The sequence below is a fragment of the Rhinoraja longicauda genome, chromosome 3 (assembly GCF_053455715.1).
Source record: "Rhinoraja longicauda isolate Sanriku21f chromosome 3, sRhiLon1.1, whole genome shotgun sequence".
Taxonomy (NCBI): domain Eukaryota; kingdom Metazoa; phylum Chordata; class Chondrichthyes; order Rajiformes; family Arhynchobatidae; genus Rhinoraja; species Rhinoraja longicauda.
In genome coordinates, this window is record NC_135955.1 from 14,102,854 (window position 1) to 14,120,474 (window position 17,621).

At 40.5% G+C, this 17,621-nt stretch overlaps 1 protein-coding gene across 1 annotated transcript in view; it reads left to right on the forward strand.

The window, feature by feature from the left end:
• The first annotated feature begins 1,393 nt into the window (after positions 1-1,393).
• The window catches only part of rgs12b (regulator of G protein signaling 12b), a 118,556-nt gene continuing 102,328 nt past the window's right edge, over positions 1,394-17,621 (forward strand). The window contains exon 1 of the mRNA XM_078432059.1: positions 1,394-3,286. Within this exon, the coding sequence (XP_078288185.1) occupies positions 1,394-3,286 (1,893 nt within the window). The remainder of the gene's footprint in view (positions 3,287-17,621) is intronic.

Genomic DNA, 17,621 nt, shown 5'->3' on the forward strand with positions numbered 1-17,621 from the left:
CAACCTGACCTTGGGTGCTGTCTTTGAGGAGTTTGCACTCCCCAACACCCCCCCCCCCCCCCCCCCACCCGGGTGCTCCGTTTTCCCACCACATCCTAAAGACGTGCGGGTTTGTAAGTTAATTCGCTGCTGTAATTCGTAGGGAGTGGGTATGAAAGTGAGATAACATAGATCTAGTGTGAATGCGTTATCAATGGTTGGTGTGGTTTCAATGGGCCCTTGGGCCTGATTATCTCTTTTTTTAAATTGAAAAACAAGAATTGATTGCACAGGTAAGTGCGGAAGATATTGTTTGGGATGGAACGTTTCAGTCGTGAGATTGTATAGGCTTCAAGCATCAGTCTGAAGAAGCGTCCTGACCCGAAATGTCACCTACCCATGGTCTCCGGGGATGCTGCCTGACCCGCTTTACTGAGTTACTCCAGCATTTTGTGTCTTTCCTTGTTTCGGCTGGGTTTGTTTTCCTTGGAGCTGCAGAGGGCCTGAGAGCTATACCAAATTGAGAAGAGCAGATAGGGTATTCCCCATAGAAATTGAGGTGTTTACGACTAAATGGCATAACTAAGAAATTTAACAAGGATTTGAGGGGTTATTGTTCACGCAGAGCATGGTTGCAGTTAGATGCACTGCCTGAGAAAGTCATATAGATAAACATTATCTACGTTGATGAAGCATTTAAACTAGCACAGTAGGCTACAGAACAAGTGCTAGTAACTGGGATTAGTTTAGATACGTACTTGATGGTTGCCATTGCCTGTGCTGTATGACTGACTCTAAAAGAGACCCAGTGTGTTCACCTTTTACTGATAGCATAGATTCTGGTGTGTATACAGTATATGGATTATAAATTGAACTTCCAGATTTCTGACCCAACTAGCCCGCATTGAAACCTGCTTAAAATAATGATAAACTGGATCGGAAATATTTTCTGAAGAGGCTTTATGAAACAATGTACTCTTTGTTGTGAAGGGTTACGACATTTGTAACTTCTTCACAAAAATTAAAAAACTCCCATTTTTATCTGGCATAGAGCATCATTGTACTTCATAGTATTTCTGAAAAATAAAATATTTTTGATGGGAAGAAAATATAGCTGTTTGAATAATTTAATCTGGGTTTAAGGCTAAATTCTGAAACTACATTGTCTGTAATAGGATATTTCAATGATTGCACCAGCCCAATTGATGAAAAACTGCTGTAACATGCATTGGAATTGGTTTGATCTATATTTTTCAATCTTCAGATATATCACTGGAACAATTTACATGAACTCCGATGGAACTTAAAAGAGATCATCGGAACAATTTTTTTCCTGAAGCATTCAACTGAGGGATTTCTGGCCGCTTTAATAATGTGTTGGTATTAGTATTGTGCTGTTGTAGGAATTTAAACAATGCAAAGACAAGCTGATCAAGTGAAACATCGTTCAAGCGCTAAACCTTCCATTCGGATAAGAAATGTTGACATTGCCAGAGGAAGAACTGGCTATGGATTTACTCTAACTGGGCAAGCTCCGTGTGTGCTGAGCTGCATTCTCAAAGGAAGCCCAGCACATTATGTCGGCCTTAGACCTGGGGATCGCATACTCAGTGTCAACGACATTAACGTCTCCAAAGCCTCCCATGAAGATGTGGTGAAACTGATAGGACAGTGCACGGGTGTACTTCGACTTGTTATTGCCGATGGTAATAACCACTGTGACACGGGTTCCAGCGATGAAGAACTTAACTTCACTGAAGACAAAGTGACATGGGGGAACAATAAACCAAAGTCTAAAGTACTGGGACTAAATAGGGCCGAAAAGGTTGTTGCTGATGTACAGTCGGGTGGGATTTTTAAAATGCTATTTGACAATTCCGGTAGTTCCAGAAAATATGTTCGGAACTGTACACAGCAGCAAGGACAAGGCTCTGAAAAAATCAGTGGGCTTGCCATCGGTCGCAAAAGTGCAAAAAAGAACCACAATTCACTCTCTGAAGACGAAGTACTAAAGGTGTTACATGATGACCCTGCCTTTGTCAATGGCCTGGAAAACCCAGATGGATTTGTTCTCGATGCTAGCATTTTGAACGTTGGGATGATTGTAGGCTATTTGGGTTCCATAGAATTGCCTTCGACAAGCTCCAATCTGGAGAACGATAGCCTGCAGGCCATCCGTGGGTGCATGCGACGCTTGCGCGCTGAGCAGAAGATTCATTCCCTTGTCCTGATGAAAATAATGCACGACTGTGTTAAGCTTTTTAATGATAAACACAGTGTACTGGCTTTGTACCCAGCAGAAAAATTAGCCTTCAGTGCTGTGTGCCCTGACGATCGCCGATTCTTTGGACTGGTCACCATGCAGATGTTTGCCGATCATAGCCTCGCTGCTGACGGTGATGGTGGATTGCGCACTTCGTGCCATGTCTTCATGGTCGATCCGGATCTTTGCCAGCACAAAATCCATCAGGGAATTGCGAGGCGATTTGGTATTGAGTGTACACCAGACCCGGACACCAGTGGCTGCTTGGAGTTCCCTCCATCCTCTCAACCCGTCCTTCAGTTTGTATCAGTGTTGTACAAGGACATCGGGGAGTCATTTGAAAGTGCGCGCGCAAGAGCCTTTGTTGATGGGGACTCATCTGATGGTCAGCAGAACAACAGTATTAGTAGTAATAGTGATAGTGGTATTGGATGCTACAGTCAGGAGGAAAAGAATAGCAGAGTGTTGGTTGTCGATCTAGGAACCAATTCAAACAAACATCCTCCCACTGCCGCCTGGGGTAATGTACAAGGCAAAGGACAAATTCAAGGTACTCAGTGGAATGGTTGTCGTCAGGACTTGGAAAACAAATTTCTTGCTTCTCGACACTCAGAGTTTGCACAGAATGAATGTTCTTTGCATAACGGTAGCAGACATCTTAATCACTCCCGGCTGGATGTACCAGGAACATCTCCGCGATCCGTGTTTAATTCAGCAAAGAAATCCGATGTGAACGGGTTGCCTTGTGGAACTCCAAGGTGGCTCCCCCTTCACGTCCATAAGGATTGGCAGTATTGCAGCAGTAGTGACCAGGAATCCTATGCAGAATCCACAGACGGATTATCCAGTGTCAACCTCAGTACACTGAAGCAGGACCTTCCTCCTCCAATGAGCAAGATTCAGACAGAGAAATACAGAGTTGGAAATGGCTTAAGCCAGCCCTTTCGAAATGCAGCTCAAAAGAATGAACTGACGAGCAAATTGTTTGGCATGGAAAAAATGTTTGGGATCCAACAAAATACCAAGAAAAGCAAAGATAACAAGGTAAGGCTGTATGTGAAATTTGTTGCAGCACTGTATGCGTTTGGAAGCAAAGTGTTTTTTGGTAAATTATCAAAGGTGCACACCAGAGCTTCTTTTGCCTGCCAATTTGATTTTTACAAAAGCTGAGGTAGCATGTTTCTGTTCATCTTTTACAGCCGGCACAGTTACCTTCTAATTGCAAGCATGTAACAGTGATTCATCCATTTTTGGCTTCAACTAACTTGTTGCATGTGCTTGTAATAACTAAACAATTACACTTACTCCTTACATTCTACAGAATACATCGACTTTACCTTAAAGATGATTTATCTTCCCTTTACAGTAAAAAAGGCTTTAAGTCGCTGTGAAGTCGACTGACGGAAGCAGGGTGCCTGTGGTATGTGCGTACATACTGAAGATGCTCCGTCTGTAGTGTACCGAGGTCTTTGTGTACACTACAGAAATTGTTGCAAAACCTTTTCCAGCATGTCCACTAAGAGCATTAAATTTAGCCATGAAATGGCAGATTTTACATAAGCTATTTAATGCATTGTAAGAAACCGACAAATCTACTGCATGTAAATTATATAATTGACACACCATGTGCATGTGTGTCCAACAATCCTGTTCAAGTTATTTTATGTTACTGGTTTAACTGGTAGCTGTAAGCACTGTTTCAGCAGTGGAAATTCCCTGTTATGTTACACGATTAATTCCATTATTTCCATCTGATAGGAAAAGCTGGGAGGGTTCTTTGGAATATTTAAAGACACGCTCTGTTTATTTTTATAAAATATTCATTTCCCATTAGACACACTGGACTTCTTAATCTGCATGATATGCCTTTAGTATTGCCTCTTGGGTAGTCATGTCAAAGGAAGTAAAATTGATTTCCTGTGGTGTCTAACTATTAGATTTAAAACAAGCAATACTGACACATCTTTGTGTTACTTAAAGCAGAAAATTAAATTGTAACTAAACCAATCTATGTGATGTTGAGCCATACAGTATGGATACAGGCCCTTTGGCACAACTAGCCCATGCCAACGAACATGCCCCATGTTTGTTTGTCCACATTTGTCCACAATATCAAGTTTGTCCACATTTAGCCAATATCCCTCTAAGCCATGCTGTTATCGAGGGGCAGCTGGTAGAGGGACTGTTGTCTCACAGAGACAGAGGTTTGATTCTGCCCTCGGATGCTGTCTTTGTGGAGTTTGCATGGTCTCCCTGCGACCTTGTGGGTTTCCTCTGGGTTCTCCAGTTTCCTCCCACATCTCAAAGCCATGTGACTTGTAAAATTGTCTCTTATATGTGGGGAGTAGATGAGAAAGTGGGTAACATAACTAGTGTGAAAGGGAGATCAATGGTCGGCATGGACTGGGTAGGCCGAAGTGCCTTATTCCATGCTGTATCTCTAAACTAAACTACATCCTCTGGCAGCTTGTTCCATATACTCGCCACTCTCTGAGTGGAAAAAGTGTCCCTCTGGTTCCTATTAGATTTTGCTCCTCTCAATTTAAACGTGTGCCCTCTAGTTTATAATTCCCGCACTCTGGGAAAAGACAATGCCCATTCACCCTATCTATTTCTCTTGTGATCTTACACACCTCTACAACATAGAAAATAGAACAGTACAGCACAAGAACGGGCATTTCAGCCCATAATGTTTGTGCCAAACATGATGCCTAGCTGAACTGACCTCATCTGCCTGAAAGTGATCCATATCCCTCCTTTCCCTGCAAATCCATGTGCCTATCTAAAAGCTTGTTAAACACCACTATCGTCGACCACAACCCCAGGCCCCGACCATCTTATGTGTAAAAAAAACCTTGCCCTGCACAATTTATATTTCCCCTTCTCGCCATATACAGTGCCCTCCATAATGTTTGGGGCAAAGACCCATCATTTATTTATTTGCCTCTGAACTCCACAATTTGAGATTTGTAATAGAAAAAGTCACATGTGGTTAAAGTGCACATTGTCAGATTTTAATAAAGACCAATTTTTATACATTTTGGTTTCACCATGTAGAAATTACAGCAGTGTTTATACATAGTCCCCCCATTTCAGGGCACCATAATGTTTGGGACACAGCAATGTCATGTAAATGAAAGTAGTAATGTTTAGTATTTTGTTGCATATCCTTTGCATGCAATGACTGCTTGAAGTCTGTGATTCATGGACATCGTCAGTTGCTGGCTGTCTTCTCTGGTGATGCTCTGCCAGGCCTGTATTGCAGCCATCTTTAGCTTATGCTTGTTTTGGGGGCTAGTCCCCTTCAGTTTTCTCTTCAGCATATAAAAGGCATGCTCAATTGGGTTCACATCGGGTGATTGACTTGGCCACTCAAGAATTGACCATTTTTTAGCTTTGAAAAACTCCTTTGTTGCTTTAGCAGTATGTTTGGGATCATTGTCTTGCAGTAGAATGAACCGCCGGCCAATGAGTTTTGAGGCATTTGTTTGAACGAGCAGATAGGATGTGTCTATACACTTCAGAATTCATTATGCTACTACCATCAGCAGTTGTATCATCAATGAAGATAAGTGAGCCACTACCTTCAGCAACCATACATGCCCAGGCCATAACACTCCCACCACCGTGTTTCACAGATGAGGTGGTAAACTTTGGATCTTGGGCACTTCCTTCTCTCCTCTATACTTTGCTCTTGCCATCACTCTGATACAAGTTAATCTTTGTCTCATCTGTCTACAAGACCTTTTTCCAGAACTGCGGTTGCTCTTTTAAATACTTCTTGGCAAACTGTAACCTGGCCATCCTATTTTTGCGGCTAACCAGTGGTTTGCATCTTGCAGTGCAGCCTCTGTATTTCTATTGATGAAGTTTTCTGCGGACAGTGGTCATTGACAAATCCACACCTGACTCCTGAAGAGGATTTCTGATCTGTCGGACAGGTGTTTGGGGATTTTTCATTATTATAGAGAGAATTCTTCTGTCATCAGCTGTGGAGGACTTCCTTTGCCTGCCAGTCCCGTTGCAATTAGTAAGCTCACCAGTGTTCTCATTCTTCTCAATGATGTTCCAAACAGTTGATTTTGGTAAGCCTAAGGTTTGGCTGATGTCACTAACAGTTTTATTCTTGTTTCTCAGTCTCATAATGGCTTCTTTGACATTCACTGTCACAACTTTGGCCCTCATGTTGATAAACAGCAATAAAAGTTTCCAATAGTGATGGAAAGACTGGAGGAAAGACTAAGTGCTGAGCTCTCTTATACCTGCATTAAAGAGGCATTTAAACACACCTGAGCAATTACAAACACCTATGAAGCCATGTGTCCCAAACATTATGGTGCCCTGAAATGGGGGGACTATGCATAAACACAGCTGTAATTTCTACATGATGAAACCAAAATGTATAAAAATACCCTTTAATAAAATCTGACAATGTGCACTTTAACCACATGTGATTTTTTTCTATTACAAATCTCAAATTGTGGAGTACAGAGGCAAATAAATAAATGATGGTTCTTTGTCCCAAACATTATGGTGGGCACTGTAGCAGTGTTAGACATTTCCACCCTGGGGAATAAGGTTCTGTCTATCTTATCTATGGCTTTCATCATTTTATATACTTCTATCAAGTCTCCCCTCAACCTCCAACATTGCAGAAAAAACAATCCAAGTCGATCCAATCTCTCCCTGTAGCTGAAACCTCTCTAATCCAGGCAGCACTCTGATGAACCTTCTCTGCACCCGCTCCAAAACTTCCACATACTTCCTGTAATGCAGCGACCAAAAATGCTATACTCCAAATGTGACTAGGACTGCAGGCAAGATCACCCCTCAGCTGCCTGCGCTCCAAGGAATAAAGTCCTAGCCTGCCCAACCTCTCCCAATAGCTCAGGTCGTCGAATCCTTGCAACATCTTCGTAAATCTTATCTGCACTCTTTCCAGCTTAATGGCATCTTGGTGATTCTCCTCTGCACTCTGTCCTTCCTATAGTGAGATGACCAGAACTGCTCTAAGGGTGGTTTGAACTAGCGTTATGTAAAGTTGCAACATAACATCCACACTCTTACATTCCTGACCTGTGAAAGCAAGCATGCTTTACGAAGGGGAAATCATGCTTGAAAATCTACTGGAATTTTTTGAGGATGTAACTAGGAAAATTGACTGGGGAGAGTCAGTGGATGTGGTGTACCTCGACTTCCAGAAAGCCTTCGACAAGGTCCCACATAGGAGATTAGTGGGCAAAATTAGAGCACATGGTATTGGGGGTAGGGTACTGACATGGATAGAAAATTGGTTGACAGACAGAAAGCAAAGAGTGGGGATAAATGGGTCCCTTTCGGAACGGCAGGCAGTGACCAGTGGGGTTCTGCAAGGTTTGGTGCTGGGACCCCAGCTATTTACGATATACATTAATGACAGATGAAGGGATTAAAAGTACCATTAGCAAATTTGCAGATGATACTAAGCTGGGGGGTAGTGTGAATTGTGAGGAAGATGCAATAAGGCTGCAGGGTGACTTGGCCAGGTTGTGTGAGTGGGCGGATACATGGCAGATGCAGTTTAATGTAGATAAGTGTGAGGTTATTCACTTTGGAAGTAAGAATAGAAAGGCAGATTATTATCTGAATGGTGTCAAGTTAGGAAGAGGGGATGTTCAACGAGATCTGGGTGTCCTAGTGCATCAGTCATTGAAAGGAAGCATGCAGGTACAGCAGGCAGTGAAGAAAGCCAATGGAATGTTGGCCTTCATAACAAGAGGAGTTGAGTATAGGAGCAAAGAGGTCCTTCTACAGTTGTACCGGGCCCTGGTGAGACCGAGTACTGTGTGCAGTTTTGGTCTCCAAATTTGAGGAAGGATATTCTTGCTATTGAGGGCGTGCAGTGTAGGTTCACTAGGTTAATTCCCGGAATGGCGGGACTGTCGTATTTTGAAAGGCTGGAGCAATTAGGCTTGTATACACTGGAATTTAGAAGGATGAGGGGGATCTTATTGAAGCATATAAGATAATTAGGGAATTGGACACAGTAGAGGCAGGAAACATGTTCCCAATGTTGGGGGAGTCCAGAACAAGGGGCCACAGTTTAAGAATAAGGGGTAGGCCATTTAGAACGGAGATGAGGAAGAACTTTTTCAGTCAGAGAGTGGTGAAGGTGTGGAATTCTCTGCCTCAGAAGGCAGTGGAGGCCAGTTCGTTGGATGCTTTCAAGAGAGAGCTGGATAGAACTCTTAAGGAGTGAGGGGGTATGGGGAGAAGGCAGGAACGGGGTACTGATTGAGAGTGATCAGCCATGATCGCATTGAATGGCGGTGCTGGCTCAAAGGGCTGAATGGCCTACTCCTGCACCTATTGTCTATATGCCACCTTTACCACTCTATCCACTTGTGCCATTTTCGGGAACTAAAACTTGGACCCCTGGTTCTGGTTCAAATGCAATTTTTCTCTCCTGGCATACGAGTGAAAACATGCAAGGTTTTGGGAAGTTTGGATGAAACTACTATGTAGCTTTTGCATTTTTTTTTATCGAAGCATTGTGCAGTCGCAACTCTTTAATTGAAAATGTAGGTATTAATTTTGAGCCTTCGTCATTTTAATTATAACTTTTCAGTAAGTTGTATCTATTTCTTGCTAAATCGGATCCTTAGTGACATGTGATAGGAGGTTTATCCTCCTTCAATATGTTTAGTAATTTCATTTGTTAGCCAGGCCAACACATCAAATACCCTTGAAAATATAGTAGTGAACCACTGTTTTGAAACGCAGCAATCCTACTGAGGGTACTCTCACGCATACTGCTGTTGGGTATAGTTCCAAAACTTGTCTTTAGCAATGCTGAATCACTGGCGATAAATGTCCAAGAAAGGATGATGCATGATATGAAGGGCAGCGTGCACTTGCTGGTGCTTCCATATGCCCACTGTCAATGTTCTTGATGTTTGCAATAGGTGCGGCATAGCCTAGATGAGTAACTGCAGTGCGTTTTGCAGATGATACTTACTGCAGTCTATGTGCGTTAGTGGTGGAGGAATGAACCTTGGTAGAATGCCTGTTTTATTCTGGTTGGTGTGCTTCTCTAGAATTGTTGGTACTACACTTATCTTGGCAGGTGGAGAGTATTCCATTATTTGGTTACTTGTGGCAGCGCCCAATAAGCCATAAGAGGAGAGTATTTGGCCCATCAAATCTGCGTTGGCCATTTGATATATGTGAGTCGTCAACTTGTTATTTCTGGGATTTTTCCAAAATATATCCTTCAATATTCCTCTTTCTGGGACCACATTCTAAAACAATTTAAAAACGAACTGTAAGAACTATCCCCAAATTAAAGAAAACCATTAGATTTCCCTTCAAGTATTTTTGGGAATACCATCAAAATTTTATCATCTCACTATTGTGAACCTACATGAGATCAGCTGGAATTGCTCTGCTATGGTGTGGCGAAAAAAAGTCTTAACATTTGACGTGCCTGTTCAAAATTAAGGCGATATAATTATTTTAAGTGGGAATTGCCTTCTGTCTTTGAGTTTATAATCTCAATGCATCAGCCCTTGTCATAAAATTAATGCTGAACACATCAAAAATGCATGCCTTTCCACTTTTTGTTGTGTGACTGGAGGAACATAGAAATATAGAAAATAGGTGCATATCCCCATATCCCTTGATTCCACTAGCCCCTAGAGCTCTATCTAACTCTCTTTTAAATTCATCCAGTGAATTCCTCCGTGGCAGAGAATTCCACAAATTCACAACTCTGGGTAAAAAGTTTTTTCTTGCCTCAGTTTTAAATGGCCTCCTCTTTATTCTTAGACTGTGGCCCCTGGTTCTGGACTCCCCCAACATTGGGAACATTGTTCCTGCATCTAGCTTGTCCAGTCCTTTCATAATTGTATACATCTCTATAAGATCCCCTTTCATCCTTCTCAACTCCAGTGAATACAAGCCCAGTCTTTCCAAACATTCCTCAGATGACAGTCTTGCCATCCCAGGGATTAACCTCGTGAACCTACACTGCACTGCCTCAATAGCAAGGATGTCCTTCCTCAAATTAGGTGACCAAAACTGCACACAATTCTCCAGATATGGTCTCACCAGGACCCTATACAACTGCAGAAGGACCTCTTTTCTCCTATACTCAAATCCTCTCATTATGCAGGCCAACATGCCATCAGCTTTCTTCACTGCCTGTTTTAACTGCACGCTTACTTTCAGTGACTGGTGTACAAGGACACCCAGGTCTCGCTGCACTTGCCCGTTACCTAATCTGACACCATTGAGATGATAATCTGCCTCCTTGGTTTTGCCGCCAAAGTGGATAACCTCACATTTATCTACATTATACTGCATCTGCCATGCATCTGCCCACTCACTCAACCTGTACAAGTCACCCTGCAACCTCCTAACATCCTCTTCGCAGTTCACACTGTCACCCAGCTTTGAATCATCTGCAAACTTGCTAGTGTTACTTCTAATTCCATCATCCAAATCATTAATATATATTGTAAATAGTTGTGGCCCCAGCACCGAGCCTTGCGGCACTCCACTCGCCACTGCCTGCCATTCTGAAAAGGACCTGTTTATTCCTACTTTTTGCTTCCTGTCTGCCAACCAATTCTCTATCCATGTCAATACCCTACCCCCAATACCATGTGCTCTAATTTTTCCCACCAATCTCCTGTGTGGGACCTTATCAAATGTGTGTGGGACCTCATCAAATGAACATCAATGTATGAATGATATATACCATACATTGCTTGGTATATCAGAAAAAAAACTTTGGATAGACGCCAGGTCATGAATTTGGCCTTGATAACTTTTCTCCTTGAAGAGCACATGATAATTGATGCACATATGGTTTCAATTATAATTTAATAAAATATAGAAATGTCTATCTTTTAGTTTAAGAAAATAACTGCAGATGCTGGTACAAATTGAAGGTATTTATTCACAAAATGCTGGAGTAACTCAGCAGGTCAGGCAGCATCTCAGGAGAGAAGGAATGGGTGACGTTTCGGGTCGAGACCCAAAAGTTTGTTCAGAGTTCAATGATATTTTTTTGTACTTTTCATGTGAAGGAAAAACAATGTTAGAGATACTTCGCAGATTGAACAGTATCTGTACAAAAAAAGCAGAATTAATGTTTCAGCTCAATGGCCATCATGACTGGAGAACAATCATAATTTATTTTACCATGATTGAGAGGGGCAATGGAGAGCAAAGGATGTGAAAATCAAAGTTGCTCAATTGTTTTCAGCAGCAAGGCAAATCCTGTTGAGAGGATCGGAGTTGCATTGTGGGCGCTCTGTTGCACTCTCTTTCAAAATTTCCCTCAGTCCATTTTACCTTGCTCACCCTCTGTGCTTCCTTTTTCTTGTTTTTGATGAAATGTTGACCAGAATTCACTCCCACGGCATCTCTCTTTGTTGACTCTGCAAGGTTACCCGAGGTTCCAGTTGTGTTTCAGTCCAAACCTTCATCCCACTTTTGCACTCATTAACTAGCTGCTAGCAAAAGCAATTGTGTCACCTAAGTCTCAGTTCTATCACAGATTATTCTCTTTGTTCTCTACTCTGTATCCTAAAGCATATTTGTTTTCCCTTCCTTCCAGTTTCAATGAAGGATCATTGACTTGAAATGTTTCTCACTTCAAGGATGCTATCTATCTAACCTGTTGCATAACTCTTATTTTATATCTTCAGATTTTTTGGCATGGGTTTTATTTAGGTTTTCCTCTCAAGGTGTCGTCCAATTGGCATCAAGGAGAATCCTCCTCATTGTAAGTGTTTTTAACGAGGCCAGTCTCTGCTTACTGGATTTTTGAAGTCTGCAGCAGCATCCTGAATGAGAACAAAAGAGTGTCTTTGGTCTTGAGATAAGCATGAATTATTCACCCATTGAGCCTAATTAATCAGGTTTGTGGAGTGCAGTGGACAGATGGATACTGTGTGCCTGCAATTACTGCCGATATTCACGACACTGACACTTAATAGCTTTAGATGGGTGGCACAAATGTTAAATATCCAAGCATGAAAACTTTTGGGGCAGTCCAATGAGATTGTGAAATATTATGATCAACATAATTGTAATGACAGGGGCAAGAGTAAGATTTATTCAAACTTTGAACTCATTCGTGTTGCATTGGGATGAAATATATAATTGACTTTGGTAGTTAAATGTCATTGGTCACTGTATTGAAAGGCATACCCCACTTGACGTTTTCATGTGACCTTCAATCAAGGTGTATGAAGAGCCTTTAATAATTAACTGTCTATCAGAAATGTGAAACTTAGTTTTATGGAAAGACATGCATTTATCTCTGTTAAAAGGCCTTTTGCCAATTATTCCCTTTCTTACTGCTGTTACCCATCCTAGAATTAGAAATGCACGGAATGAAAGAAAATAAATGTCGACCACACCGAATAAGGGCATCAATAACACTAAGTTTATAAAATAATGCATAAATTGAGTTTTTTTCTTATTTGCTTTGACTAAATTTTTCTAATTCTTCGATTGAGAGAGAAAAAAATTACTGATAGACTGGCTAGCATTCCTATTTGACAAGGTACTCTTTTGTGGAGAGCCCCATTATTTTCTGTGTTTACATTTGTAGCAACTCACAAATCATGAAACGAAGACCTACTTGTCTGAGTTGTACATGGCAAACCACAGGATAAGAGGTCTGATTGGACATATACTCTGTCCACAGTTTATTTCTCCTTTTTATTCATGCGTTTGACCTTGAAATCGAATAACTATATTTGTGAGTCTTTCAAACTTACAGAAATAAACTAATTATAGGAACTGTTTGCTTCATCGACTCTAGAACTTGGTAATATAACACACCTACACACTATCACTTACCACCATAATCTTCTTTGTAAAGGCAGAAACCAGTATTACTTTTGGCAAATTTAACATTTCCTCCTTGATTTCCAGATGAATAAACTGAATTGGAGGTATAAACAGTACTTACTAACCTATGTTGAATTATAATGACTATATCATTATATTTGCCAATATCACTCAATTATTTAGCTTATTACTTAAATGCCTTATTCATTGGGTCAGATTTTCAAATTTTAAAAGAAAGGACCTCAAAATTTGCAAAATTAACAAGCTCCATTACCTCTCAATCTACTTTAAACTGGATATTGAGGTGATCCTCAGAATTTCAAGTAAAATACATTAGATGTACTTCGGAAGACATTGCACTTCCTAAGTAATTTATTTGTAAATATAATTAATCAAAAATTTAATGAAATTGCATGTCTAAAACCAATGTCAAGACAGTGTCAATTTAGTTTCATAAAGCACAATTAGGATTGAATGTTGAACATTTCCATGGGGAAATGGTGAGGTGCTATATTACGTGAATCATTACAACCTTGTGCCCTCAAACATTCATTGATTTCTCAATCAAATTGGGGCACTGAGTATGAAGTTTCAATGATTCACGTAACGTAGCACCACATATTTCCCATTGTAATCTTCAGCATACAACCCAAGTGTGCTGCTTGACGCTAAATTGCGGTCTTGACAATGCTTTTATACATGCTTTTATATATTTATCCGAAATTGAAAGACATCTACTCCAAGAGTAATTTCATTTGGAATTAATTGAGACTCTCATGAATGCAATTCTGCTCATTTTTCACCGTTCAATTCATGCTTCCCGTCTTTCATTCTTGGTTCATGGTCTGAAAATACAATTGTAAGAAATTGCTTTGCTGACCAATATTACAGCCTATGAAATGAATATTAGTGAGGAAATGTGGTGACTCAGAATGTTAACACATGATAGCAATTTAATTTAAGTGTGCTTCCAGTTACATTTTTTGGTCAAATATAAAAATATTTGTTGGAATGGCTTCCAATCTAAGAAAAAGACCAAATGTCCAAACCAGTTTGCACAGAAAGCATCAATTCATTCTATGCAAGGTATATATTGATCTTTTGAGAGACTTACAGAAAAAATATTTAGCCTTTGATTTTGTTCACAACTCTCCAGTTTCTTTCTGCTTTTGAAGTAATTTAGACAATTAAAATGGTTTGCCTGAGTTTCACATCAGCTTCATGTGCAGGAAGGAATGGTAGATGTTAGTTTATACCGGAGATAGATACAAAGTGTTGGAGCAGCTCACTCGGTCAGGCATCATCTCTGGAGAAAAGGAATACCTGATGTTTCAGGTTGGAACCCTTCTTCAAACTGCAGAAAGGGCTCGACCTAAAAAGTCACCTATTCCCTTTCTCCATAGATGCTGCCTGACATGCTGAGTTTTGTGTCCATATCATATCATATCATATCATATATATACAGCCGGAAACAGGCCTTTTCGGCCCACCAAGTCCGTGCCGCCCAGCGATCCCCGTACATTAACACTATCCTACACCCACTAGGGACAATATTTACATTTACCCAGCCAATTAACCTACATACCTGTACGTCTTTGGAGTGTGGGAGGAAACCGAAGATCTCGGAGAAAACCCACGCAGGTCACGGGGAGAACGTACAAACTCCTTACAGTGCAGCACCCGTAGTCAGGATCGAACCTGAGTCTCCGGCGCTGCATTCGCTGTAAAGCAGCAACTCTACCGCTGCGCTACCGTGCCGCCCTATCTTTCACATCAGCTTCATTTTATATTTAGCGTGATCAACATGGTTTCAGTTCTATCGCACTTGTCTGTCTGTGGTAGATTTCAAGCATTTATGAATGCTTGAAATCTACAAACCGGGTGCTGGAAATACTTGACAAAAATGTAATCTGTGGAGAAAAATAGTTCCTGTTTTGAATCAAAGAAAAGTGATTAAAAAAAAGTTAACATTATTTTGCTCTGCACAGTGTTGCCAGACTTGCTGAATATTTCCAACACTTTTTTTATTTCCGTTTTTTTAATTTCCAATCTCTTCTGCCAGTTTCATTTTTTTAACTACTGGCTCAGATCAATGCAGGGAAGTGCACGCAACTCCTGAATTAATAAATTTGTTCCCTTCTTGTTGAAGAGTGCACAATAGCTTTGCAGGTTTTATTACAGAAGCTCCATGCTTGCCAATGGCAGCTAAGATTTCACTATCTGTACTGTCATACCTTGTGAGTGATGCACAACAACAGATGACTCTCATTCAGGTATCTTATTGCAGCTTTCTGAGTTGTCAAAAGAGAGCAACATGGTGATGTTGGTAGAGTTGCTGCCTCTCCTCTCCAGAGACCTGGGTTTGACCCTGACCTCGGGTGCTGTCTGTGTGGAGTTTGCACATTCTCCCTGTGACCACATGGGTTTCCTCTGGTTTTCTCCTATATCCCAGAGACGAGCAGGTTTGTAGGTTAATTGGTCTCTGTAAAATGGCACTGAATATGTAAGGAGTGGACGAGAAAGTGAAATAGCATAGAACTGGGCTAACTGGATCATCGATAGTGTGGGCCGATGGGCTCGTTTCCATACTGGATCTCTAAACTAAGCTAATCCACTGTGCGTTTCGAACGGAGTTCAGAATATCAACTGGTTTCCTCTTGATACTGGTAACACCACCAAAGTGTGCCAGAATTTGTATTATCTTCAGACAGTTTCTTATGTGTTATAATTGTCAATCATAGAATTTGATGACAATATCTGCTGACTGTTTAGCTGACGTCTGGTGGAGGGCCTGCAGTGGAAGCAAAGATTTTGGCGAGATTTCTTGATTTTTTAAAATATTGCTTCAATATTTCTGATAATCATGACAAAGATAAAGAAAACAAAGATCAATTAATGCGTCCATATCCGTGGAATTTGGGATTCCATAAATCTGGACTGGAATTAGAAAGCATAATGAAAGAAAAATTTCAGAAGCTTGAGTGTTATGTAACTGTCTCTGCATGAAGGCGGCAGCAGTTAAACTGGTGAAACGTGATACAGAGCTTCAAAATGAAAGGTGTAGATGAAAAATAGTCATCCAGCTAGTGCAGTGGAACTGGAGGACACTTAGAACATTCACAAAGCTCACTATTTCCACCTCTCCGCTGCTGTTAAGCAGATAAATAGAACAGACTTTTAGAACAGGAAATTGGCTTGGCATCATTGAAGTGAGTTATATTGAAACATTTGATGACTCTTATTTTTATAACATGCAAAAAAATGAACTCAGAAATGGGTGATAGATGAAGTTCATAAGAGCAATACATTTAAATTCTAGTTGGAGTAGCTTGCAGGAATAGCGTTCTGGACTTTTTAATGTCCATTAAAAAGACACCACACTCTGAAATCCTTCAGTGGTCTGGAATTTGCAGGTTCATTGAAAAGATCTGCTGATTTAGATCTCCACCAGGTCAGGTATACATGGGCTTTTAGCAGGATACATAGTCTATTTTTGTTATGCGTTATTTCCTAAAGGAAAATGGCACAAACAATGAGTGAATAAAATAGCATGTTGGCCCTTTTAATACTTTGCAGGCTGTTTTTAATTCTTTAACGGTGACATAATACAACGAGGGAGATTGATGATAATTCAAAAATTTTTTAAATGTTGGCAAGTTAACCAATGACTCCCAGTGGTGATGGCAAAATGGTCAAGAAGTTAAGTTACTTTTCAAGCTTTCTTAAAATTACTGATAAATATTTTATAATATTCCATATAGGCTTGTAAATAAAGTCCAGATGGAGAGCAGTGTAATAATATGTACTGAATCTAATACAAGAAATAAAAAAGACTATTTTCAAATAAAAGCTGGACTTTTTTTTGCAAAATGTGCTCAGTTTGTTTAATGTTTTACTTTTTAGGTGGTGCTGTGTTATTTCAAAATAATCAGTCTTCTGACTATTGTGTTTATGATACTGTTATAGCAAAATGACACCTATAGCAACATTTGTGAGGTCTGAAATGTTTTAATCTAACCCCATTCTCTTTGACTCCAGCATGGGAGAAGCACTTTATCAGTTTTCCAATGCAATATCCTTCTTTGCAACAAGCACAAGTGGTCCTAGTTCCCATCTCCATTCCTTACCACGATTATGTGAGGGCCCTCCTATTCTTCCTTGAGTAGACACCCAACCAGTTGGCACTCACCATCATTGTCCTTAATAACATTGCTGGACTTGTTCTGACACTCATTAACTTTTTCTTTGATTACATGTTCAGCTTCAAATAAAGGATGTATAGAATTAGAACATCACATGTCTGACAGTTTGGTGGGATGCAGAGAAAGTTAGTTTTTATTCTTTCTTCGGTCCTTTTGATCTGTAACTGATTAGTACGGGTGTCAGGGGTTATTGGGAGATGGCTAGAGAATGAGTTTAGGAGGGAGAGATAGATCAGCCATGATTGAATGGCAGAGTAGAAGGGCCTACTTCTGTTCCTATCACTTATGATCTTATGACCTTTTTTCAAATATATTGGTAACTGTTGGTC